This window comes from Manacus candei, unplaced genomic scaffold, assembly GCF_025592945.1.
Source record: "Manacus candei isolate 608988 ecotype Guabito, Panama unplaced genomic scaffold, ASM2559294v1 h1tg000010l, whole genome shotgun sequence".
NCBI lineage: Eukaryota > Metazoa > Chordata > Aves > Passeriformes > Pipridae > Manacus > Manacus candei.
Window position 1 is genome coordinate 1,624,219 of NW_026138058.1, and position 26,536 is coordinate 1,650,754.

Sequence of the window (26,536 nt, forward strand, 5' to 3'; positions counted from 1 at the left end):
ATTACTTACATGACAATTTGCTATAACATGAGATTTCATGTTCCACAAGGAGTTCATTTTAGTAGCAGAGAGATACTCTGACAACTTGTAGTAGAAAGAGTGTGCAAAAGCAAACCAGATGCTGGTGTAAGAGGAATCCATGCTGCTGCTATTTGAGTAATTGAACTGGATGAAATAATTCACATGACTCCTTCACCTTGTAGGAAAAGTTGCTACATGAAATCAGTGCAGTTTAAATTTTAACTGCTGCTGCCCTTTTCCCAGGCAGTGTGTGTTTCTGCCAAAAATGGCAATTTAATGATTGTGGAATAGAAGTGATTTTGTCTGTGGGGGTCATAGAATATTTTAGCTTGTTCTTCCCTCCCTGTTCCACTTTTCCCATTGGACAGGAAAATGTCTCTGAATTTTTATTTACACTTTTACTTGCAGGAATGAGTGTATGTATAGACATGGAGAGCTTCTTTGCAAGGCTTGCTTCTATTTTCCATCCTGTGTTGGAGGTGTAGCCTCATCTTCTCCCAGTACCTCTTTTTGCTAAGGAAAGCAGTGAAATATTTAACAGTAACCCTCTCTTTTTCTACCAAAAATTTGAAACTTTGCTATGCTACTGGGCTGAATCTGGTGTAATCTGTGCAGTTCTGACTGTTCTCTGTGAAGGCTGAAAGAGTTGTTTTATATTTCATGCTGTTTCCTGCTGCTGCAAAGTTACTGTTTGTTCCTCCAACTTTGATCTGCTTTTCCAAACAGAATGACAAATAGGTTCTTTGGGGAATGCTTTAAAGGACTTGTCAAAGTGTATCTGTGTAATCAACTTTTGGTTCAGCAGAGTGTTAAAAAACCACCTGGTTACAAAAAAACCCACAACTTGTTACAAGTCTGTTTAATTAAAAAACAGAACAAACCAACCAAAACTAAACCCCCAAACTTCGTGAGAATGAGTGTTAGTGTGGTTGATCACTGCTTAAACACGAAGTTTCTTAGAGAAGTGACATGTGACAATTTTATTTTTCAGTCTGTCTGACTTGACTGTGGCCTCAGAGCTTCTGTAGTTGATGGTATATCCAAGTATAGAGAAGGAATTATTAATTGTAAGTGGTGACAGTGATGCAATTCTTTTGTGACAAGAGAGCAGTAAATCTCAGCCATCTGTCACATTTAAGGTACCAAAATAGCTGTCTCTGCTAAGCACATATCTGCTGCTACCAGCCACTCCTGGTTTAGCTTTACTCCTTCCTGTAAAGCAATTGGGAGCAGGTGTAAATAATAATAATAAATACTAAATAAATAATAAATACTAATGCACAAGCACTAGTAAATATATACACAAGCACCTTGAGACTGTGTTGCAGATCTGAGTCACGTTACTCTTCAATGCACTACTACGAGGTACTCTTTGGATTAATACAGTGAGTGGCTCAGGAGAAACTAAAGCATTTCAGCTTCCAGTTTGAGATTAATCAAGTTTGCAAAGAGAGGAATTCCCCTCTCTCCAGGGCTGTTGTTTATATGTGATAGTGTTGATGTGAATCAAATGTGGTACCGTGGTTTAGGATTGGCAAGAATATATTAATATGAAAGTGCCTTTAGAGGAAAGAGGAATGTCTGTACTTAAGAGTATCAAAGAATGAAGAAAAATACTCAGAAGTATAAAGACTTGAGTTTATAAATAGGCATATTGGGCAATTTGAGCTCATGGGAAATAAGCTTTCAGCTCTGGTTACACCTGTTTTTATGAAAACAGGCCTTAGGGTATGAGCATCCTTTGGGCCCAAACCCAAAATCCAGAGCCCTAGTACATTTATGTAATTAAAATTACTCTTGCACAATTTTTAAGTAATTTTTTCTTTCTTTCAGAGCTGTCACTGGCACATACACATTCACATAAGAAAATAACTATGTATATACACACACATATATATCTACGTGTAGTCTTGAAAGTAATGCAACATTGACTCATTGTCATTGAATCAACAACAATGTGAAACGTGGTTACTTTGCACAGAAAGTACATTTCAATCACTGAATAACAGGCATGAAATTAGAGCTTTTTCTTTTTCAGTAACACACTGAACAAGAACAGTTTGTGCTTGAAGGGGGAGCCTTTAGTCTTTGGAAGAAGTAACACTTTGTGTTAATCAAAGTGACTTACACTTTGATTGCTATTTAGAATTTAATTTGAAATACATTATTATATCTTCAGCAGAATTTTATTGGTCTGCAAACAAATGCCTTCTGAAGATGTGATCCAATGACTGTTGCAGAGAGATGGCTGTGCCTCCAGAGCAGCTTTAGATGCTGTATCATGTTTAAGGACAGTGTTTGTTATGTTTGAGACAAACTAGCCCTTAATAAATTGAAAAAAAGTTTTTGCTCTTTCTGTTTAGGCTCAGTAGTGTGAATATTCACAATCTGTGTTCTGTTTGTTGTCTCTGCAATGCTTTACAGCTAGTTAATAGGACTTGTCTGCTTTTAGCAGAAGTAGTTCCTCTGTCTGTATTTGTACAGTAGTTACCATCTGAATGAAAGATACTGAATTTTGCATATTGTAACTGAATTAGCAGGATAGCTTTGCCAAAAGGTTAAAATACTAGCAAGGTACAGGTTTGGTTTTTTTGTTTTTAATTCTTGCCAGAAGAGAATAATAAGTTGACATATGAGAATCCAGGAATTCTGTACTCATTAGTGTTTTGGTTGTATTTTTGTTACTTGTGGATTGTATGCTGGTTTCCAGAGCTTTGTGGACTGGGACAGAGTTTAACAGGGAGGATGTGGACCAGGCATGTTTAAAGGACAGACTTCCAAGGTGCTTTCCTCCAACTGCTTCGTCACAGTCCAGCACTTGACAAGGTTCTTGGAGATTTCTCCCATGGATGGAGGGTGTCATGTTTAATAACAAATGTCCTTAACTGAAGATAGTTCATGTCACATGGCATTTCTGGTTTACAGTAACATAAACTATACTGAAGACACACCCAGATATAAGTTACACTTAACACAGCAGTTGCAGTGCAGAGTTTAACCCCAGTGCCAATGTGATTCCCATTACTGGTTCCTGTGATATGTATCCTCACTGTCACCATACCATGTGTCCCCAGGTGTTGAGAAGGAAGGGGAGGGTTGATGTCAGTTCAAACCCATTGAAATTCTTTTGGCAGTTGTCTGGGTCTTATATTCCATGTATTCATTCTCCCCATGCTGGTCTGGTCTTCCCTCTCTCTAAAGAACTCCTGGAGCTGTACGCCTGGTTGATCCACTCAACTGTTGACAGCCCTTTATCTACAACAAAGGACACCCTCTGGTCCCCTCTGTACTGAGATAAAATCATCTTTGCAACTGCTGTGGTCCATCACATCCTGCATCACTCCCTGAGCTTCACAAGCACATTACCCTTGTCTGTCTCCTCTTGACTTTATTCCATTTTAGGGGATTATTGTTCAGTCACATCCATGTGAAACAAAACCCCAAAACAGAAGTATGAGAAAGAAAAAAACAAACATCTCTTCCTCAACAAACTCTTAGTGAGCTAAAGCATGCAGTTCCCAACACCACACTTGAATGTGTCTAAACAGTGCATCCTTTGTGCCAGAGCATGTTTTTGCCTACTCTTGATAGGCGTTGTAGAAACTGTAATGCAAAGGAGGCTAAATAATAATAAATAATAAAGCCAAAGAGAAGGTGTCCAGAACTACTCCAACAAATCATTCTTGCAGTGCATTAACTGACCTGACACTGTGTTGCCTAAGAAAACGCAGGGAGAAAAAACTCCGAGGCAATTAGTTTTGGAGGTGAGATAAGGGTTTTAATTTGTGCCTCTGAGGCATAGAGATTACAGGACACACACTCCCCCTCTGTACAGATGGTACAGTTTATAATATTGCTTGTCCAATCCCAGGTTTCGTCCACCCACTGGCTTTTGCCCTGGACCACCCTCAGTCACACCCCTTGGGAATTGAGGTGAGGGTCTCTAAGACCACTCCTTCATCAATCTTCATCTTCTTTGGGGTACAGGGGGCATATATTTGCCCAGTTCTTGACTGTACCTTTGCGGTTCAGGCCAAGGTACAAGTGTTCTCTAAACAAAAGTCTCTCTCTTAAAGAGAGACTAAACATTTTCTACTGGAATTCAGGGGATAAGGATATGGGAGCATGGAATGGGGTGATGGAGTAGGGGGATGTGTGTAGTTTCTATGCTAAGGGTAAGTGAATAAGGGCTGCTGCTTCTAAAATCTACTGTATAACTACTTATAAAGTTCATAAAAATTAGAAAAATCAAAAAACCCCCCAAAAGATCTTAAGGCATCACTGGATTTGACCTGGGCCATCGTCCAGTTTTTGTCTGTGGGATTCTTTTAGTCCTCTGCCCTCCCCTGCCCAGTGCATCTTAAGGACACCTTAAATTGCTGAGGATATGGGAGGGCTTAGCTGTGTTTTCCTGTGGGCATCACAGGCATGAGCTGGTGTTTTCCCATCACTCACTCTTCATCAGGCAACTGGTTTGTCAGGAACTCATCCAAGTTTAGAATGGATCACCTTAAAACAGAAGAACACACTTTCCAACCATAAAAACGTGTCTTTGGGCAAGTGAAAGCTTCCTTGCTTGGCACAAATTCTGCATTTTCTAATGCCTGTAAGAGTGATCAGAAGTATTGCAGTTAGTTGGTCAATATTTTTTTTGCTGTTGTATTTGGTGTTTGTTTGGTTTTTTTTTGAAGACTGAACTATACCCCCACCAACACTTAACACAAAAATAAGGAGTGTTCCTGAAAATTTAGTTTTTACTTTTGAGAAACCATCACTTTCCTGGTAGGTATCAAAGCAAACAGTATTTAAGATAAAGCTTGTTTCCAGTAATTAGTACTATATGATCATAGGAGAAGGAAAAAAATAACAGGAATCCCATTGTTCCATCTTACCATGCTTTTTTTACTATGTAACAGTATCCCAACAATTCAAAATACAACTCCTGTTTTCCAAAGTGAGTGCCCTGAAATGCAGAGCCAGAGATTGTCTACTTTTTAAATTTAAAAAGTATGTGTTTTAAGAATCTGTGCTTTAATTAAAGGTTTTCAGGTAACTGAGAGTGTTGTATTATTTTTCAGTGCACATATGAGTCAGTCCAGTACAGACACAATGGTTTTGTGATGATTTTTTTTAGAATGCTGAAAATAAAACAGAAACCAAACTTGTGATAATTTTTATTTTGACAGAATTTGTGTTTACAGTTCTCACTATTCAGTATTTTGTATAAAATCAAATGCAGTATTTTCAAATGAGACACAAATGCATATTGAACTAATTAATATTACAAGATAATACGAACCTTTATCTTAAAAATACCTTCAGCAAAATAAACTTCCATTCTGTCACTCCAAGTTAAAAAAATATGACTAGAAATATACAATTTAAAAATAATCAGGATGCACAGTACTGATTAGTCACAAAATTTTAGACCTTGATAGCCTACATGAGTTTACACAAAACAGACTGCCACTGATTAATATAAAAACTGCAGTGCAACAAACTGGTGAACATCATGTCTATCATGTTTTCCCCTATTTTGAGTCTCTACAAATCTTTTTTTGTTGCTGTATTAGATCAGCAGCACTTTCTCTGCTGTCATACTGGGGCAAAAAGACAAGGTCTGGGTTAACATCTGAGTTAAGGTATTGATGCTGTAATGGAAAGGAGCAATATAACCCAATATAACTCCTACTCCATGAGTAGGAGATCAATGTGGAATTCATTTGAAAAGGGAAAGAATTTCAGAGGAGAAAAACTCGTAATTGATGACAGCAGAAATAACTTCCCTCAGCTGCTCTCTGGTACAGTGGTAATGCATCTGCCACCACCTTCCATTTTGGCACATAATACTTCAAAAAAAGATTTAGAAACCATGCCCTGTACCTAAGACAACTTTGGTATGGTATAATAAAATCTTGAGGAAAAGTACTAAAAATTCCTAACAACAAACCAAGCAGTACAATTAGATGGGATACAATGAGGTAATGAGTTTGTTTTCCATATAAGGCTGTTTGGAAAGTTCAAACATAAAATCCCTTTGACATTTATGTGTCTCTGACATTTATCTTCTCTGAGATCCTGGTTGCTGGAAGGGGTGTCCTCAAACACACTGATGTCAAAAATGCAGTTTTGGTCTAGCTGGAGTGGCTGTTGTGTATGTTTGCTCACTTGTGTTACACACATTTACTTCTGATGAAGGCAGAAGTGCTAAAGACTCTGCCTTTAAAACAGGCAAATTCTGTTTTGGAATTTGGAAGGGGTGAGAAGTAGACCAATTATTTTTAGGTTAAAAACAACGATGCTAGAAGCAGCTCAGCTGAGAGAAAGGCAAAGCCAAACACAGTAAATACCACTAAATCTCTCGTTTTGACTCTCACTTCAGCAGTTTCATCCCTTCTGCCTCTGAGATAAGAATGTTCTCAAAAAATAAACTAAGATTCATATTTGCACAATATACCTGCTATTGTGGCCACCTGTACTTCAGCTTTTGGGCAGGTGGCTTACTAAAAAACCCTAACCAACCAACAAAAAACCCAAAACACAGCCCTCCAAACCCCACGAAATTTTAATTCCCTTACCAGGATGAGATCAGTCCCTCTCTTTGAGGTGCTTTTCACCAAGAAGAAAATGGTGGCGACTGTGAAGTTTAAGAGAAAACAAAAGAAATATCTGCAGTCTGAACCTCAATGGTCCTTTACTTTGCACTATACTTTTTTAGTTTTCTTTGTATCCATATTTGCATATTTTGACTATCCAAACTCACAGATGCTACCTGAAAGCTTACTTACACTTCACATCCTGTTTCCTCTCCAGCTCATGATGCTCTTGCTACAAAATGTTTTCAAACCACTGTGTGACTATTTCATATTGGCATTTAAAAATCACCACCCTAACAGATTACTTTTTATTTAAAAGGATGTAGATTGAAACTAGTCATTGAACATTTACATTCATAAAAATAAAATTCTCCCTCTTGCAGAGGTAATCTTTATCTTTAAAAAAATCAGTTATTCCATTACTGACATTTCAGATCTCTCCATTTCTTCTACTTTCTACTGTAAGAGTCACTAAATCAACAGATAACTGAATCATATTTAAGGCTATGTGGTAACAGTCCTCATCTGAGGGATATGCAGCTATAAACATCAGTTGGCAGACAAGGGTACATCAGCTTTGAGATTTCATAATGTGAAAAGAAGTAGGGGAAAAAAAACACTGCCAGTGTTTGAAGACAATCTTGTAGTGGATGACAATGTCAGTCTCAAATAGAATCCCCTAAAAATTACACTGCTTTTTAACAGAGGTAAGATGTAGTTCTTAAAGTGTTAATTAGATGTCAAATATTCTGCCTGCCCCTGAGTTGCAGCAGCAATCTCAGTTGGATGGCAAGCTTACTTTCCCTTTTTTTTGTGTGCTGCACTCACTAAGTGCCTCTAAGATAAAAAACAACGGCATCCACATGTTATCAAGCATACCAATAAAATCTGGGGGAAGTTCTTACCTTTTGTATATGGTAACCTAAAGTTTCACCTAATAGACTTGATGGTAGGAAAGGGAACAGTAATGATATTTCAATACCACAGCACTGCTTTAAATGGTAAACTGTTTTTCCTCCCCTTTAAAATCATAACAGATTTAAAGCAATTGTAAGTGGTTAAAAGAGCCATTGGTTGTGAACAACTAAAAATGTCACTATTAAAAACAATCACTTATAATTAGCTTCTCCTAAACAAACAAACCACACAACCTCTGAAAATAAAGCACTCTTTGGTGGACAATAGTTACTTAGTGTACTCAATACTGCAGCTTCATAAAAAACTTCATACAAAATAAGAAAACAGCCAATGAAGACAGGAGAGTACCAATACTAGAATAAGAAATAAAGCTTTTGTTGTTGATTCTCAGTCTCAAGTGAAGACTTCAGCCCACTCTGAATGGACAACACGATTTTATATATTTAAAAGCTCCCACCATCTTTTTGTTTCTGCTGGTCAGCAGCTGAGTGATTGCCATCACAATTTATACACATGCTTCATACGTATTAGCAAGCCCTCTTTATAATAGAGAGCTTAAGTATTTACACCTGAGTCTGAATCTACACAGATTTTGTTGGGTTTGCTTGAGGAAGTGTTAGCACGGTAGGAAAACGTCTACCAAGCACGTTCACAGTTCATTTTATTCTACAGGTACGGAAGAGATTCTTCTATTTCTTTTTTTTTTTTGCTGAAGAATGAAGCCAAAGTCATCTTCCTTGAATTGCAACAAGTTCCCTCTAGTCATATCCCCTTCACTCCTGAATATCCTCTTCAACACTCGTGGCTTATTTGAAATTCAACGCCAGACTGGTCTAGTCCTTGTGACGGGCTGGCTGCTGAAATACATGTTTGAGGGAAAAAAGTTAAATATTACTCAGCACGTATTTCATGCAAACATTTCTGGCAGGGTAAAATGAGCAAATGATACTTGGAAGAAAGAAACAGAAGGTAAAAGTCACTGCATTTAAAAATACAGCAATACTGGTTGTCAAGAAAGCACAGACTGGTTTGATCACAGACACTGTGCAGACAGTTCTGTTCCACACAGAAATGGAACAGAGGGTTCACAGCATCATAATTTCAGTTTTCTTTCTCTCCCTCTGAAGTATCAACTGTAGGAAAAGTAGACAGCATAGTAAAGAAACATTAACATTTTTTTAAAGCTAGATTTAGATTACATATAGGAAAGCTCTGAAATGCTGCAGGTAGTTTTCAGTATTTGAACAAGGGTGCAGAAAAGCTGCTTTGTGATAACCCAGCAAAGCAAAAGCATATGAGATTTTTAAAGTGTATGCCTCTTTGTTAGCTTTTGTGATATTCCTGTCTGGTTAAAATAAGTAAAGAAACCTATACAATCCAGTTTTCACACATTTCTCTCCCTACTCCCTCTTATTTTTTTTTGTAATGACTTGACCTGCATTCCCTTAAGCACCTGTACCCACCAAAACGCCTTTACCACTCAAGAGTTCATTTCTAATCAACTATTTACTATAAATATAAAAATACTACTATAAATTTACTATAAATATAACATAATTCTGTTCTAATTCTAAATATAACCTAATTCTGTGGTAAGATGGAAAAGATGGTTTGATTTGTGTCTTCCTGTGATTCAGTTGGTTCAGAGGTGAAGGATGCACCTTGTTAGAACACAAACATGGAATATATCAGAGAATCCACTGGAATACATCAGAGAAGAAAATGAAAGAATGATGATACACAGCAATGTCAGAAGTTCAGTGAAGCAAACAAGGTCTTGACAAAGACAGATGTTGGTTAGGGCATGATGTCAATTTTGTGTAATAATAATAATTATTCTCTACCCTGCAATCCACTTAATCAAGAACAGGCCAGTGAATCTGAGCACTGTGAGTTAATGCAAACAGCACACACTTCAAGAAATGAAAATAAATTTAGATGAAAAAAGAGGCATGCTTAAAAAATGAGTGAGATTTTTCCAAATGCTACAGGAAAAATAAAGGGACATCTCTGAAATTAATAACAAGGCACTGCATTCAAAGTCTATTAAATTGTACAGTCATACCCTTTGGGGGGACCAGACCAAATCAGCCCTCTCAGATTACAAGATAATTAAGAACTCTAGAACTGTGACATAACTAGGACAAATTTGATTACTGGATGGAAGTATAAAGTGACTGGAATTCTCTGAGCTCAAGAGTTAGAAGAAAAGAAACAGTGTATGGAATGAAATATTTTGGATGGAAGTTCTAGAAAATCCATTAACATATGAAGGAAGTAGTTTATGAACTTTGAGATCAACCTCATCCTTGCTTCCAGAGTCATAAATCTGCCAATACACATACAGGAGTTGTTTCAAATTAAATGAAATCTTCTGTGAACTCTATTTTAGGCATGCTGTTTCCTCCTAGGATGGGAATTCTCATCTCACACAACATGCAGGTCAACTTGGAAAAGTGTTTTCCAGGAAAATCTCTGTCCAAATTACACACCTGCATGTATACAGCTTCAAAGCCTTGCAAGCAGATTAAAACTGGGAGAGGCATCAAGAATAAAAACAGCAGGCAGAACCCCATCTATTCTGTTTGCACCAAATCTGACATGGTGAAAATGAGGCAAAACTGAGAAAAAACACAAGCAGCCAAAAGGAAAACCCTGAAAAATACTCCTGATTTTAAATAAAACATATATCTCATGAAAAAGAGATTATTTTTTAACATATTGTTAAATAAATTAAAAGAAAGTCACAGCTAAAAATTCTCTGAATATAATTTTACTGCAGTCTACTATTAATGACTATTTCCATTGTCTGATAGAGTGAATTTTTCCTAACTTCTGTTACCTTCAAGGTAACAGGATGAAGAAGGAGAAAGAAGAGCTCATGGGGAAAAAACTCCCCAAGAACTTGGAATTTTCAGCAATATTTATAAATCAATGCACATAACATAAAATGTTTCCCAACAAAAGTAAGTCTCTTCAGCATCTGACAAACCCACTCAAAAGTTTTTCACTATGAGCCACAAGACAAATTCCAGTCAATACAAATTCCAGTCAACTGTAACCACTGGAAGTTGTTTGGATATTGTTTTAAGCTGCACTCTCAGGTTCATCTCTGATAATCATCTGGAGAGTTGGCACAGAGGGGCAGGATCACATGCAAACACAAGGAAACCCAGCAGTAGTGTGCCCACCTGCTTCTGTGCCCAAGGGCACTTTCAGTCTTGCATAAGTCCCTTGGAGTTTAAAATTTCATTAAGCTTCACTAAACAGGTTCAGTTCAGATTATCAGCCATGCTCTCCATAAAAAAAAAATCTCATGCCAGTATAGACAAGCATTTTGTACATTTGGCTTTGCCACTCCTGCTGCATTTCAGTTGTCCATCAAATTTCTCGTAGTTTTGACTTCATGCACTGACTAATAATGGACTTAATGCTGTGAACTACTTTTCCATCTCTTACTCCAGGCAGAGGGGTTTTCATGTTACCAAAATCCCTCATCCTCAGTAATTCTGACTCACATTAGGAATTACAACATAAAATTCTCAAAGTTGAAAGACTGAGCAACATAAACAAATGTCTTAAGAAATATATTTCCAGATATTCTCGGTACATGACATAAACCATACAATTGTTTCTCACTTCCCACTGCCAGGAGAAAGGCTGGACTGTGGCAAAGCTCCTGCCAGCAACGGGTACAGCAGCTCAAAAGTATTTGCCTAGAGAACAGTTACTGGATCTGTAAAGAGGTTAACTCTCACCTTTTCAAATTGTTTTTTCTCGCAGCAGACCTGGTAGTTCTTTTAGTAATGTCTGTACTGTCAGAAATGCTAGGTTCAGAGGTTTTATTTTTCTGAACACTGGACTGCAGAATTACTCTGTAAAGAGTAGGAAAAAAGAAAGATTATATAACCAGGAAGTTTCTAGAAGACACTGAAAAGAGGGTGTAACAGTTGCATAGAGTTAACAAGTAGCAGCTGGCTTTTCACAAATCATTCTGAAAAGCAAACTCTTCTGCCTGAAACACATCCTTCTCTTTTATAGCATCCTTGTTACAATTGTGGTAATGCAACTTGTTTTTATTAGGAGCATAGCAGCTTCCTTTGTTCGTTGGTTTTGTTGAGGTTTTTTTGCTTTCAAGACATGGATTAAATTATTGGTTTTGAATTTCCTGTTAGGTTTTGGAAAGACGAAAAAAAAAAAGAAATTGCATTTTAGATTACTGCAACGAATAAAAAAAAATATAAAATCTGAAATAGGCAAAAAAACCAAACATTGCTTTTCAGACTTACACAGAATTCAGAAAAAAACCCAAGTAATTCAATTTATGAAGATCAAAGTCTAAATCTCCTGCAATTTACCATGAAATAGTCCCTTCAAATAGGAAAATCATTGCATATGTTGGCATTTTGCTCTTAGAGGGAATTACTGCACCCTACTCAAAACTCAGCTTTACATGCTGATTGTGCTCAAATGCTTCTCTAGAAGATTTTGAGCAATATATTGACTATTTCTTAAACAGGCAGATAAATTCTAGTGTTGCTTACATTAATGAGAAAAGAATTCCAGGCTGTGGAATGCAAACAACTGTTTTTATCCACCAGACAACTGGTTCACAAGGAAACCATATCTCCTGTATTCCCAGATACTATGAGAACAAAAAGTGACAACTGGTTAATGGAGTCCTACTTAGTGCACCATTTCATACATCTATTCTCTAGTCATTCTACTTGTGCAAGGTTCCAAATATAAAAGTATGCATCTTTTTAGAGATTCAGAGCTAAGAGTAACTTAGTTATTAGTATTTATTCCCCTGCTGTTCTTAGACTCTAATTTTTAGTGGCTTCACTGAGTCCAGTTGTGTCAGCAGATTATATTAGACTGGAAATCAAAAACTTCATTTAAGTTGGATAAATTACAGTTTGGTTGGTTAATACCCTGAAGAAACTATTTTCAAGGAATCCTAAATGTGAATAGAGAATGTTAACTTCTGGAGCAAAAGTGGAAGAAATGGGAGAAAATATACTTTTATATACTCATGTAACATACTCACCAAAAACAGAAATGGAAAAAAAACCCCTATGTTTTCATTGTTTATATGGGTTTCATTCCAGAATCAGAATGTGCATTGGAGATAATACAATTTCATCTAAAATATACTCTTTATGCAGCAAAACTGATCGGCAACCTAACTTCTACCACACACTTCTTGATTGTTTAGCAAACAAATTACTACATAACCACAAAGTTCAAGTATTTTAAAATTCTGCTTGAATAAGTCTGTCTTATTATTTCAGCCTAGGAAAAGATTGTAACTTGATTTGCAGAAGTTCAAACAAAACCGTGAGTTCCTCTGAGACAAGACTGTAATGAGAAGTACTACTAAAATACAAAGCAAATTCTGCTGTAAACACAGCACATTCAAAGTTGAAGGACTTACACAAGAGGCAGAAAAAACTGCAACCCAGATACCTTCAACATCATATCGTGCTTCTGTAGACAACACAAATTCTTCTAAGGAAAATATGTTTTCCTTGCATGCCCAAGGTGAAAACATTCAAATCCCGAAAGTTCACTTTGTAGTTTCTGTTGTGAGTGCAGAACGGTTCCTACAAGTTCCAATATTAAAATTCTGTTTTCAGTGCCACAGTTGTCCTACAGCATGAACAAATTTGGTCTACCACACTTTCAACCAAGCCCTGGAAATGACACCAGTGGTGAAAGAAGACCCGCATTGTACCTTTCATCTGTGCTGCTCACAGCTTCTAGGACTGAAGAGAAAAGTACAGAGAGAGCTTACCCTCATAATATTTAGTCACTGAAATATATGCATGACCAAATCATGGCACATACTGGTTTACTAGTGCTCATGCAAACAGAAATAGGGAAAAATTATGTTTCCTCCTTAAATATATCCATTTGGCGTCTCTCTGTATAAAATGCACGTAACGTACACATACAAGAAAACAAAAATTACTGGAACATAACCTAATGTGTATAATCTTGCTCTCATAGATGCCCATTTTTTCTAGATATCAGAAATTCAGAAAACAAGTCAATGCACAATGGCTTAAACCCGTGTACTTATCTAACATGAACTGAAATATGAGGCAGCAGTGTGCCCTTGTGGCCAAGAAGGCCAATGGTATCCTGGGGTGCCTGTGTTCTAAACACAGGCTACAGGATGCTGTAATATCCACTAATATCTACTGAACACACACCTCCAGTTAATCTGTAATGGAAACATCACTTGGTAGTTCCAATCCTAAATACATGCCCCAAATAGCAGACTGCTTTATGTGCTGCTTTATTAATCAAGCTAGTACATTGATTTTTAAACAAAGCAAAACCTGTTTCAATGGAACAGTGTTTGGATCAGTGGCAGCATCTTTGAAATAATTCACAGCTTTTTTTCACCACTTAACTCAGAGCAAGGGTGGTACACAGGTACATCACCAGGACACAAAAGCCCAAACCACATAACCCAAGACAAAGTCAGCAAGGTAATAAATACATATTGGAGAGAAATCAATCCACACAACATATTTTAAAAGTGATTACAGTATCCTAAGAAGGGATGAGGGAAAGACAGGTTACACAGCTGTATGTCTTCTCTGTCTTGCAATGGGCATTTTAGTCTTGACAAGTCTGTCAAGTCCAATACTGCTTTCTTCTTCATCACCTCATGAGTTTTAAGAAAATAGACCTGAGACATTGACCACTTTTCCAAGTCACTTACAGGCAACAAGTGACTGATACTCTTCAGCCTACAGGGCTCCAGCCAACAGGACTGCCAGGTTAGTCCAGAGAGATTCATGATCCTGATTGATAATCTGATCCCTCAAAACACAGGGAACACTAGCTGGATAATAGAAAGAGAGTTAGATTTTAAGAAAACCTCAAGTGTTTTCTCTTCCTCGATTTAAACGAACATTGTATGACTCTTAATCCTGAATATGAAGTAGTAGCACCAGTAACCCAGTTGCTTGCATCACATTTACCAACCTCCATCTTCCATCTTTCCCTCTGAGCATGGCATTGTTTAGTTGAACACAGAAACAGCAAAAGAAAGAAAGGAGAGTTGAGTGAAGTTGATCCTACAGTACAGAAAAACAAAGCACAGATTGTTTCATCTCTTTAATCTGTGTTGTGACTTCAGTTTTTCAGTATGAGTTCAGAAATCTAAAGTCTGACTTTTGGAGATCACTGAGACAAGAAATAATCCACATTTGGTGCAAAACTTTGAAAACAAGCCTCTCATCTAAGTTACTTGACAGAGTTAGGGGGAAAAATAAACAAAGCTTAAGTGACCTTTACTTCTTGATCTTTTTTTTTCTCCGAAAAGAACAGGTTAAGATGACCTCAGCCAAGGCTAACAGAATAACTAAGCTGTCCACAAGTCCCCCAGTTCTCATTCTTCAGTTATTAGGTCACTTCAGCAGAAAGAGTACCATGCATTTTAAAAGTGCAGACAAAAAGTTGCAAGGTCAAAGGTAAGGATGACAGAAACTCTTAATCTTCATGTTCTGCCAGGAGAGAATGCCTGTCCGTTCTTACTCATGTAAAACACCTTCTGACCATTTTTATTCTTTGAGAGCACCAAGATTTCAAGCAGTCACCCTAAATAACCATCCCACTCTGAGGGTGGTGGTGACAGAAGAGCTCCAGGGAGACTCAGAAGCCAGCAAAGAGTTCATTTGGATTTCCTGGCAGTTCTGCACGCTGAGGAAGTTTCTGTTTAGCCAAAAGATGTCAGTTGTCATTTGATGAAAACATTGCATCTTTAAAGTGGAAGCAAGGCACAGCAATCACTGCAGCCACTCTGACAGAAGCAGAGTGGATAAAGAGTGAAAACTGTACACAAGGAACTGCTATGTTATTAATGCTTTTCTTAGCTCCTGAATCCAAGTAACAGAATAAAGGGATTTAAGTAGTCTCATAAAGTTCTATAAAAAATAATTGAGAACAAAAGAGGATGAAACCAGACTGGCTGGGTAAACCAGTGAGCCTTGACCTAACACTGCAACCTACCCCATTTTCTGTTATGTTAAAAAGGAAAAAAGAAGTCGTGTTTTATGCCATGGCATATAATGTTTAATCTCTTTATAAAAATAAAGACCTACTGACATTTCTAACAAATTCTAATTCCTGGCATTTCGTGGGAATAAAACCATCCTTTGGGAAACTAACCTCCTTTGCAAGTTCATGAATTTCAAAGTAAAACTGAAGCTAATACCTTCATCTGCAATATTCAAAGGATTGGATATATTTTAAAGCAGTATTTTTTCCTTTCTACAGCTAGTTTTGCTTATGTAGTTTTGCATATTTGCAGGAGCATGCAGAGAAGAAAGCCTTAAAAATTATAGATTATTCTAATTATAAGAGCTCTGCACCTTTTTTATTGCAAGGCAGCCATAAAAGTCGCTCAGTTATTCCAAGTAATATATACAAAAATATAACAAAGCCAGAGCAGTGAAATTTTCCCTTGCAACAAAGCCAGTAAGAAACATGAACATGGAAACATGCATTTATGAGACACAGTAGACAGAAAGTGTGAGCTATTGTAGAGAAATGGAATGGGACACTTACACAGTGGCTCTCTCTCAGGGGGTCCTGATGGTTACTACGTTCTTAAACCATCTAGACAGAATAGCAGGCTGGGCAGGAGGGAGCCACAAATAATCCACCAGATGACAATGCTACACAGTGTAGACACCAGCATAGCTAGGAACCATCTATAAAAGGGGTTGGAGGGGGGAGGAAAAGATGAACAAAAATTCAAAAGCAAAAGCTGTTGGTGCATTTTAGCTTGTTTCAGGTTCTTCAAATGCATACTGCTCCACAACCTCTGCCAAGCATTTTCTTACTTACTAACAATTCCTGCAGCTGTAATTTGCCAAATGTAATATCCGATATTTTGCTGGAATCAAAGTAAATTTTCTGAAATCCTCACTGTAGTCATTTATTCCAAAGGGAGTCTGTGTCACCCTTGAACATAAGTGCATGCAGGAGCAATACGTCTCTGATCGCTTGCTGCCATCTGATATCCTGTATTCATATATTCATATATCCTACTTCACAATCATACATTTTAATACTAAAACATAAGATCAGAGCCAGATAAGTTTGCAGAAACAAACAATTTATGTAAACATCCAGATGATGTCATGTATCACCTTCTTGTGTCCAAAGAAGCAAAAGCCAACTCATAATCCTTTGCCAAAAGGTGCAGAATATTGCCAATCACAACATACACAGAGTATCCATTCATCAAAGCAGAAAGAGTTTATACAACCAACTTCAATAAACATTCTACATAAATCCCCTGTGACTTAAGTGTAAGTAATGCCTCTAATTTTCAAAGACTGTAACTGTCCCAGCTTCTGGTACTCCTATTTTGCCCTCGTCTGTTTTTGTTTTGTTTTTTTTTTCTTCTCTGAAATAAAACTACATAGGAGATCTAGAAGCTTATGTTTGTTTGTTTACATAAAAGTAATCAAACTCACTGCAAGGTTAGTTATTTTTAACAGTCTGAACTATAAAAGGAAGAGACTGACACCTCTTCTAGTAGGAAAAACCCATGTAAGGCAGACAAATATTCCTAGAGATAAAACAATAGCATCACAAAGAAGGTATGAAGTTACACATGCATTTTTCACCAAATTATTTGAGTACAAGTTGCAAACCATACAAATAACTTAGGGGGAAGAGGATGAGGTAAATTCAAACTCCCCTAAGCCCCGATGCACACTATAAAAACCAGCTGTAAGCTCTAGGGCAATTATTGTCATTCTACAAAAGTACAAGCTAACTAGTTTTAATTTAATTAGAGCAGCCATGTTGCAGAACGTGTCATGAATGGAATAATATTTTAATAGTTGATGGGTTTTCTGCATCTTAAGACAATGGCTCTGAACAGGTTATCACACAGCCTACATTCACTCTATGGAACATATGATAAATAAGATCTTTCACAACCTTAATGATATAACTTAAAGTACCTTTTATGAAAAAAATATTATGAAGTGGCAACTAAGGCACTTATGTGCCTTAGAGACCAATGTGTAAGGTAGCTGGTTTTTCCTGTGTTATTTGAGGTAACTGAGGTGATGAGTTTTGTGTTTTTTTAAAGTGTCAGCTGGGTACAGGCTTTGTTCCAAATGTGTTATTTCTTATGTGATCACCTGTGTAAATGATGAGCATGAACAAAAGAGAGTATTTTAAAACAAAAGCAAGAATCACACATAGCAACGTGTGAAAGTTTCCAAGGAAATATTCCTTTGGCTTCAGCACATTTTACTACGTACCTCTCACTTTTTCTAAAAGACTGATGACACTGGTGATCTTCAAAAAGAACAAGAAAGAAGGAAAAAAAATGCCAGCAGGTAGCACCATCATCCCCTACAGAAGGGCAGCACAACACAAACCAAGCTGACTGTGGTCTGTGACTCTGGTGCTGTGTCAGTTTTAAAAATCTGAGAGATAGAGGTCACTGTTCCTTTCCTAGCAATCAAACGAGATCCAGCTATGTTTTGCAAGCCTTGCATTCTCTTGCAGTTTATTTAAAAGTTTTTCTACCTACAGTTGCTACAAGCTACAACAGATGCAAACTTTCTTTTACAGGTGGTGTTTCAGGTCTTGTCTACAATAAAGAGACTACCATACCAGGTTCCCTGACAGAAATGCACTTCTTTTGAATTTGTTTACTGGAACAGTGCTACTCTGCCTTCCAGAGGCCCATAGGATTTAGGGAAAGTTCCTCTCCAAGGAAGAGAAAACCTAAGGGAAGTTAAAAATCCTTCTTTCAACCCCTTTTTGGGTGGCTGACTTTACTTCAAACACCAGCAGGTACCTTATTTGATCCAATCAACCACACACAGTCATAGTCTTCTGTTTTTATACTACTACAGCAAAGACAAGAGAATGTTTGTGACTAAACTCAAAGTAAAGCATTCAGAAATACTGTGGGAGCTTGTAAAGTGCAGACAACCAGAATCCAAAAGTACGCAGAGAACCAGGAATTCAGTCATGCAGTTCTTTAATCAAGCTCTCCTCAGCACCAAGCCTTGGGAGAAACGGTGAACACCAGGTTTGTTCTAAGGGAGTAAAAGCAGCCCTGGCAACAAACATATGCATAAAGAAGAGGATCAAAGTGTTTCTGGCATTTTAAATATTTAAAGATTTAAACTGACTTACGATAATGGAGATGCAGCTGGAGCTTTTGCTTGCCTTCTGCTTTTCAGAGCACGAAGTTTATCCCCTTGTGTTAAACAGTTTGTTTCATCGTCATCACTGTACTGGATAATGGATGGGGGGGAAGGGATAAACCAAGATTAAAACACAGGTACCTTGATATTTAAGAATTAACCTTATCTTAACTCTTAGAATTAGAATTATCCCAACAGGAAAAAAAGGTAAAGGAAATTCACTTGCATAAATACAGTTCTGTTCCTTCCAGTTTCCTGTTTGCTGCTTTTGAAGCTATAAACCATTAAGTGGTGTCATGAATTACATGCATCAGAATATTGTCTACTTTTAAACAGTGGAAATAATATACTGTCAAATCTTTGCTTAGGTACAGAACAATACAGCATTTCCCTCCTTCACATGCCTTTTTAAAAGAGCAGTACAGTCTTTCTCAAAAGGTATTATAAAAGGTATTATAGAAGTTTCAATTACTTGGAAACCAAAAAGAGTAAAAAAACCTTTCATCCCTTTCCTTCAAACACACAGAATGAAGAATCAGACAATCCAAAATGAAATCACAAATTGCAGATTGTGAGTACTTTTTTGGTCTGTTATTTATCTAATTACTAAAGCATGATAATGATGCTCGTAATTCACCTGTGTTCTGAACTTCATTTTTCATAGTTGCTGTCCACACTTTTCCCCCCCCATATCCCTTTACACAAAAAGGGCAAACACAAATAGAATCTCATTAACATTGTTTCATTTTGTACCCACAGGTTTGTTCAGAACCTGAGAGATTCTCAACAAGTTCCAGCTTTTACAAGAGCACAATATTTGGATGGTTACCAGTTCAATGTCCTTTTGGATGCTTCTCCTGTTTCTCGTGTTATTAATTGAAATATCATCTACTCCTGACAGAATTCTTGTTACAGCAATTTTATGGTTTCCTTTCAACTTTGCACGGAAAATATCCCCTTCTGTCCAAAGCTCTGCCTGTTTGCTATCATAACATGGAAAAAAAGGCCCAAAACAAAACAAATTAACACTGAAGATTATTAAGTGCACAGCAGAAGAAGACATCTAGATTTATTTTTGGAAATAATTTCCAGTTAATTGACTTACTCCATCAGGAAATGTTGTTGTGGTCCAATCACAGAACCAGGTCTGTTTATTCTAATCCAGGCAATGGTTTCAGCAGCTGTCATCCGATAATGCTTCATGATATAACAGGCAATAAGTGTGCCAGTTCGGCCAAGACCGGCTGTGTAAAATAAAAGAAAGGCTTCTCTTATACACCCTCTTCATCTGGAACCTGTGTAACTGCAGATGTTGTTACTTGTTCCTTGCCCAGTTTATTAAACAAACCCTTACTGATCAAACTTGGTCAAGTGCAACTCACCTTTTGATACTTTTTTCATATACAAGGCTAGCAACACACTGTTCACGTTTTTTAAGGGAGGTAACATTCCAAAGCCAGCAACCTTACAAATATCCATAAGTCTATCTTTATTTACCTATCTATGAATATGTATGTGTGTAGGTATGAAATGTTTTTATGCATAGAATAAAACAGCTGGCTTGTTTTTTTGGTTTTTTTGGGTTTTTTTTTCAGAATTCTCACAGCACCTTCTTGCAAACAGATTATGCACTGAAACCACCTGCTCTTCCAGTCCCTCCTCTAATAAATCTTCTTAGCTCCCAAGAAAAAGAAAAATTTTGCAATAAGAAGGAAAGGAGGACAGCTCCAGCTAAGTGGTGCCTCTCCTCAATCACTTGCTCTAAATGTCAAATCACCCACCACCTTCTCTCATTTAACACCTCACTGACTGACCAACAGCACTGGAAAATTTTTTGTATAACCCAACAGCCAAGACAACCACACAGCACTTTCCATGACTTGTGCAGCTTCAAGAACAGGCTACAGCATTCTACTCTTTCTCAAGAGCAGGATAAGGACCATAAAGCTAGCCCAGACACCATCAGTAAGACATATATCAAAGAATATCTTAATTTGAACGAAAACAAAGCACTTGTACCACTGATACTCAATATTCTGGCATAACCAACTAAGTGATATACCGGAATTTATCACCTCAGTGAGGAATAAGAGTGTGCACTTTTATGCCAATAGTCAAAATGCTGGTTTTAACAAGTCTTTCACTTCCCAGTATAACTCTGTTAAATGCAGCAAATGGATGGCAGATCCAGGAGCAAAAATGTAGTCTTTGCAAGTCCAAAGCAGACAGGTTAAGAAAAGGCCCTTCTCCTTCAATAACAGCATTATCAGGTATGCTACTGAGGCAGAGTTGTGGAGAAGAAATGTTTGGTAAGACTATTAAAGATGGTGTGGGAAGGGAAACATACTGCCTTTATAATCACAGAAAACTGCATCATTACACTACCTACACTGGGCATGCTCTGGAAAAACTGGCAGTCTAGCTCTGGAGGAACAGATATTCAGAGCGTCTCCAATAGTACGCAGAGTTTATGAGGGATGACAATTTTTCCTCATACTTTTTGAGGAATCTCCTCCAAAAGCTGCACTGATATTTCCAAAAGTTTATGATTTGTCTACTTAATCATGTATTTTTAGAAAGACCTAACAACCTTGCCAGGAGTTCAAATTCCTGCTCAAAAGCATCCTTGGAAAGTGCTAACACCTTCTAGCAGAAAGATCTGTTAATGTTGGAAAGCTTGCTTTCTCCATCCTCATTTTTGGGAATGGCCGGGAAGATTTTTCTGGAACTCCAAAAAAAATTAGAAGATGAAGTATCGAACAGAACCATATAGAAACAATTCAAATGGAAAATAATTTCTATGGAAATAATTGGTATGGAATAGTTGCAGTTTGGTATCTAGTCTTTAACTAGATAAAATAGAATTACAGTGCAAAATACCTCAGGAACAGTAACTAATAGGCATCACTTGTAATACAAATTGGTTTTCACACTGTACCTTTGCAGTGAACAGCTATAACACCTTCAGCATTTTCACAAATGTTTAGAAATGTTTTAACTATAGTATCACTAGGGGTGCTTCCATCAGCAAAGAAGAGGTCAAAATGCTCAAATCCAGCATCTGTGAATCGTTTGGTATCATAGAGTTTTTTGTTGAGGCGTATTATAGTGGTGACCTTGTGTTGCCTGAAGTATGGGAAATAAGCCTCTGGAGCATGGTGGGGATAGCCTGTTTGAGAAAAGAAGGGGGGGAAAAAAAAAAGAAAAGGAAGCGAGTGAGGCTCAAACTGCAGAAATAAACAAAGACTAAAAAAACAAGAGATGAAAACACCCTCAAAAGAGAACTCATGTTAAACACAAAGAAACGGACTAACCGAAAATGGAATTCTAACAGAATCGCCTAGGTCAGATACAATTAAACCAAGCATTACAATGTTACTGCCAGAGTTCTTATAAAAGGAAAAGAGCCAAGGAAAAAACACACTGTTTCAGGAACAATTTTCAAAGCTTGTTCATACTGATAACAATCAACTAAGAAAGCAGTGGGCTCGTGTCCCCCACCTCCTTTTTTAAGCATACCATTTTCAATTTTACTCCTTGAATGAGGTCCACTGAAGGCAATGAATTTGTTTGGTATTATCCAGTTAAAATCTCCATTTTCTGCTCTCTGTCAAGAGAAAATGCTTGGTTTATCATTATCCCTGTATTTTCAGGTTTTTCCTTATTGTTTCAAAATACATGCTAGATAGAATTGATGCACAATTTTTGTCAAAGGAAGTTATGTTAGTTGCCTGCTTTCTTTTTCATCCTGAGGATGGCAGATGTTCTCAACCTTACTTTTCCTGCCTGTGTTCTCATCTTTCTGAATGAGGGTTTTAGAACAGTACAACTCATGCCCTTCAGATGAAGGGTAACTTCCAATTTTTAATTTTGCATAGGTTTCTAAATTATTGGTCTCACCTCACCTCTGTTCACAATTTAAATAATGATTTTTTAGGTCATAAGAACACTCAAATTTCCTCTTTACAGGTAACTGGCAGCTTTGCATTTCTGAAACTGTATGTAGTGAAGAGTTGCAGTCCTTCATTGTCACAATCATTTCTTAGGCCCCAAAGTGAACTTTATGCACTTGGGGTTTTCCAGCCCTGTTTCCTTCTTTACCTCAAAGAATGTTACTATACTTTTGCCCTGTGTTCACAGATAGATACTTTGATTGTTCTCCAGCATTCAGTTAGACTCAGGCTTGTGTGCCCTCCAGTTTTTCATCAAGACTGCTCAAGAATATGTGTGACCTCTAAAAGGTGTCCAAATTCATACTCCTGATCAACTTCTAGGGTTTAATAACAGAAAAAGGTATTTACTTCCATTTTGGTTTCTGCTTTCCTCCATGATTGAGCCCAATTATGCTTAAATCTGAATTTTAATATTCTCTCTGACCATGCACTTTTATTTAACTAGCGGAATTGACATTATAGTTTAAAGAGATAAAACAGAACCGGAACTTAATACTACAAAAAGTAGCACAAATTATAAACAATCACTTTAGCATTAGTAACAGCAAACAAATCAAAAGACTCATACTGAACACTTACTTCATAATGCTCATATTCATTTACATCAAACGTACTAAAATCCAGGAAACCATACTGCAAAGCCTAAAATTCAGAACACAGCTTTTAACAAAGATGCCTCTTCAAAGAGGACAGTTTATCACATTTTTTGGTTACTGAAAGTCCCTTAATACCCATACTATTCTTTCAAAGAGCTTTCTTCATGTGACTGAAGAAATACAGGTCAACTCAGTCTTGGCTCAAAACAGATTTGCAAATTTCAATACAAGTGAAGACGAATAAATCGATTTTTTTCTTTTTTCAATGAATCACTACAAAATCCCAGATTACTGAAGCATTCAGCCTTTTTATTACTGCTAGGTGCACAAAAGTAAAAAAAACAAAGGAAATAACTGGCAAAAGTATCTGTTGAAGTCAGGAGTACATTCTAAAGTAAAAAAAAATGTAATCATTTGGGTAATTGATAGTTTATCCACTTGTTAAATCAGGAGGCACAAATACAGATAATGCCAAAGCTCCAGGTATTTGAAATCATACAGTCTAGTTTTCTCTTCCATTGTGTGATCTTCTGTAGTTTTCCTTGCTGTTCCAGCAAGAACAGCAATGCACCACTCTTGACATACAAGCAGCCTTAAAAACATCTAAAAAAGCTGAAAATCACAAATCTGCAAGAAGCTGACTTAACCAGTGAAAACACTAGAATTTGGCAGCGATATCCATAACACAAAAGACAGTAGTAGGGTGGAGAGCTGCAGAATTCCCCATTTCACTACTCATACAGACTAAAAAGAAGTCGTTTAAATTCTCCTGTCCTTCAATATGTTACTGCACCACTGTATTGCTATAAAACACTAGATTATGATAATTTGTAGATAAAATAAGCACCTACCTCCTGACATTTGTTCTATTTGTATTACTAAAGCAAAACTTGAAATCGTTAGCATGTGCTGCAAATGCCTGAAGTGTCTGACTAACCAATTCAAAACCACTTCAAAAGGCTATATTCAGCCTAAAACTTAACACCAGGGGAGCATGGGCATATAATAAACCTAACAGGCAACTCTGAGGGATTAGAGGTGTGAATTACTGTCCTTTATTTTATTACAAAAATAAATCTCAAAATTCCCACTTTGAAATCTTCACTAGTTGATTATATAAGGTATCTGTTGACTTCTATGGATGCTGTATCCAGTATTTTTACAGTGCCTAATAAGCTAGGTAACAATCAGGAAACCTGCTACTTCACAGCTCTAATTGGATCCTAAATTCCTAAACATTCTTTTTCTAATGGGCAATACTTAGCTAACTTTTTGCAATATGAAAAATATTAGTTCACTGACCTTGTTTATTGCATGAAAACAGTCCAGCAATGTCAGATGAAAACTGCAAGTACCAAAGGAAGCATCCCTATAAGATATGATGACCAAACCAGTAATTATTCCATTTTAATCCAAGTGAAACCAGTTGAAGATACTTCTCTAAAACACCTTTAAAAAATTGCTTCAAGGTAATTACTATTACAGTGAAGTAATTATGTCAAATGATTACTTCATTACCCACCTTGCATCTTACAACAATAACAAAATATAAAATAAGTTATTTTAACAGATACAAGAGTAAGATTACTCCAGTTACAGTTTTGGTAAAGCTGACATTCTATTTCTGACATGAATAGGAAAAGTGGCATATTTTGGTATTCATCAACAAACAACAGACAGCACAAACTCCTTATGGCAAAAGCTAATTCCTAAATAAGTATCATATTCTAACACACATTCTTTGAATATTTTCCTCTGAAGTATACTTTCAAAAAAGTAGGATTTTAATAATCTGTTCCATTTAAAAGAAGAAAGAGATTGTGCACATGCACTCTTCATATACGTGAACAGCATCTTCTTACTGAAACTGTCAAGATAAACATTGGTGTAGATACAATAAAATACTTCCCTTAAGATGCATAAATAGTTTATGTTTAAACAAGAGGAGAAACCAGTTTCATTACAATCCCTTCTTTCAACTACGTTTTAAATTCTGTTGATCCAGGAATGGCATATTCTTATTAAGTGACCTTTGTTAGATTCCATAAGCACTACAGAGTAAGCATTCTACAGGAACACTTTAGTCAAGTAAATAAATAAATTAAACTGAATCTACATCAGAGAATATTATGTCTTGGCAGAACATCATCTTCTGAGACCATACAGCCCTTATCAACAGAGAATTGCTAATGTTTCTAATAAGTAAAAAATGTATTATGTTCAATTTTAACTGACAGGAGGAAGAACTTTCGAAGTACCCGGATGGTTGCCTCTAAAATTTTTTTCTACCCTTTCCTTCCTTCTGAGTCAGTGTGAAAGGTGAGTGGGGCAGAAATCAGCAGGAAAAGGAAACAGCAGAATCCCATTCAGGCAGAAGAAAAGACACACAAAGGTGACATTGTAGTGGGTGTCTGTCAGCCCACCTGACGAGGAAGAACAAATGGACAAAGCCCTGTACAGACAGACAGACAGACAGGAGCAGCCTCACATCCACAGGTGCTGGTCCTTATGGGGAATTTCAACCACTCTGGTATCTGTTGAAGGGATAGCACAGCATGGCACAGGCAATTCAAGAGGTTCCTTGAATGTACTGATTACAACTCCCCACTTGTGGGAAGCTCAGCAATCTCCAGAGACTGCTTGGTGCAGAAAGGATGCTATTTAGTCTGTGAGGGTGGGGAGGCCCTGTCACAGGTTGCCCAGAGCTGCCCCTGGATCCTGCAGTGTTTAAAATCCTGCTTTGCAGACGCTGCTGAGCTCTTTGGGCTGGAAGTCAGCTTAAAGAAGACAGAAGTTCTCTATCAACTTGCATCTCAGGAAGTCCCCCATCATCTCCACACCACCATTGGCAATCAGAGCTCAAATCAGTCCAGCAGTTTAATTCCCTAGGCAGCCTCATCTCCTCAGATGGTGAGATTGATGGGGAGACAGACAACAGGTTAGCAAAGGCATACAGTGCCTTCAGAGAGCTTCATAAAAGAGTTTGGTGAAATAAACACCTGAAGAAAAGCACCAAGGTCAGTGTTTACAGAGCCATAGTGCTGTCTACTCTCTCATATGGATCTGAATCCTGGGTCATCTACAGCCACCACCTGCGACTCCTGGAACGCTTCCATCAACGCTGCCTCTGAACAATCCTAAACATCCACTGGTCAGATGATGTGACCAATCCATCTGTTCTAGAACAGGCAGCAGTCCCAAGCATTGAGGCCATGTTGCTGAGAACACAGCTGTGCTGGGCAGGGCAC

The 26,536-nt window shown here is 37.3% G+C and overlaps 1 protein-coding gene across 7 annotated transcripts in view; it reads right to left on the reverse strand.

Annotated features, from left to right (window-relative positions):
• Positions 1–5,183: 5,183 nt before the first annotated feature.
• CDC14B (cell division cycle 14B) overlaps positions 5,184–26,536 on the reverse strand; it is a 43,976-nt gene continuing 22,623 nt past the window's right edge. Inside the window, exons 6-15 of one of the 7 annotated variants that reach the window (XR_007902764.1) lie at positions 24,591–24,657; positions 23,272–23,334; positions 22,259–22,346; positions 21,678–21,908; positions 19,845–19,983; positions 19,569–19,722; positions 18,729–18,829; positions 16,122–16,267; positions 14,272–14,394; positions 11,349–11,410 (exon numbers count right to left, since the gene is read on the reverse strand). Coding sequence is in view for 6 of the 7 variants with exons in the window: in XM_051777368.1 (XP_051633328.1) it covers positions 8,353–8,392; positions 11,294–11,410; positions 18,729–18,829; positions 19,569–19,722; positions 19,845–19,983; positions 21,678–21,908; positions 22,259–22,346; positions 23,272–23,334; positions 24,591–24,657 (1,000 nt within the window). In the remaining variant the exon portion in view is untranslated. Of the gene's footprint in view, positions 8,393–11,293; positions 11,411–14,271; positions 14,395–16,121; positions 16,268–18,728; positions 18,830–19,568; positions 19,723–19,844; positions 19,984–21,677; positions 21,909–22,258; positions 22,347–23,271; positions 23,335–24,590; positions 24,658–26,536 lie in introns of those variants that run through there. The other 6 variants (XM_051777369.1, XM_051777368.1, XM_051777371.1 and 3 more) reach the window with 6 other exon arrangements.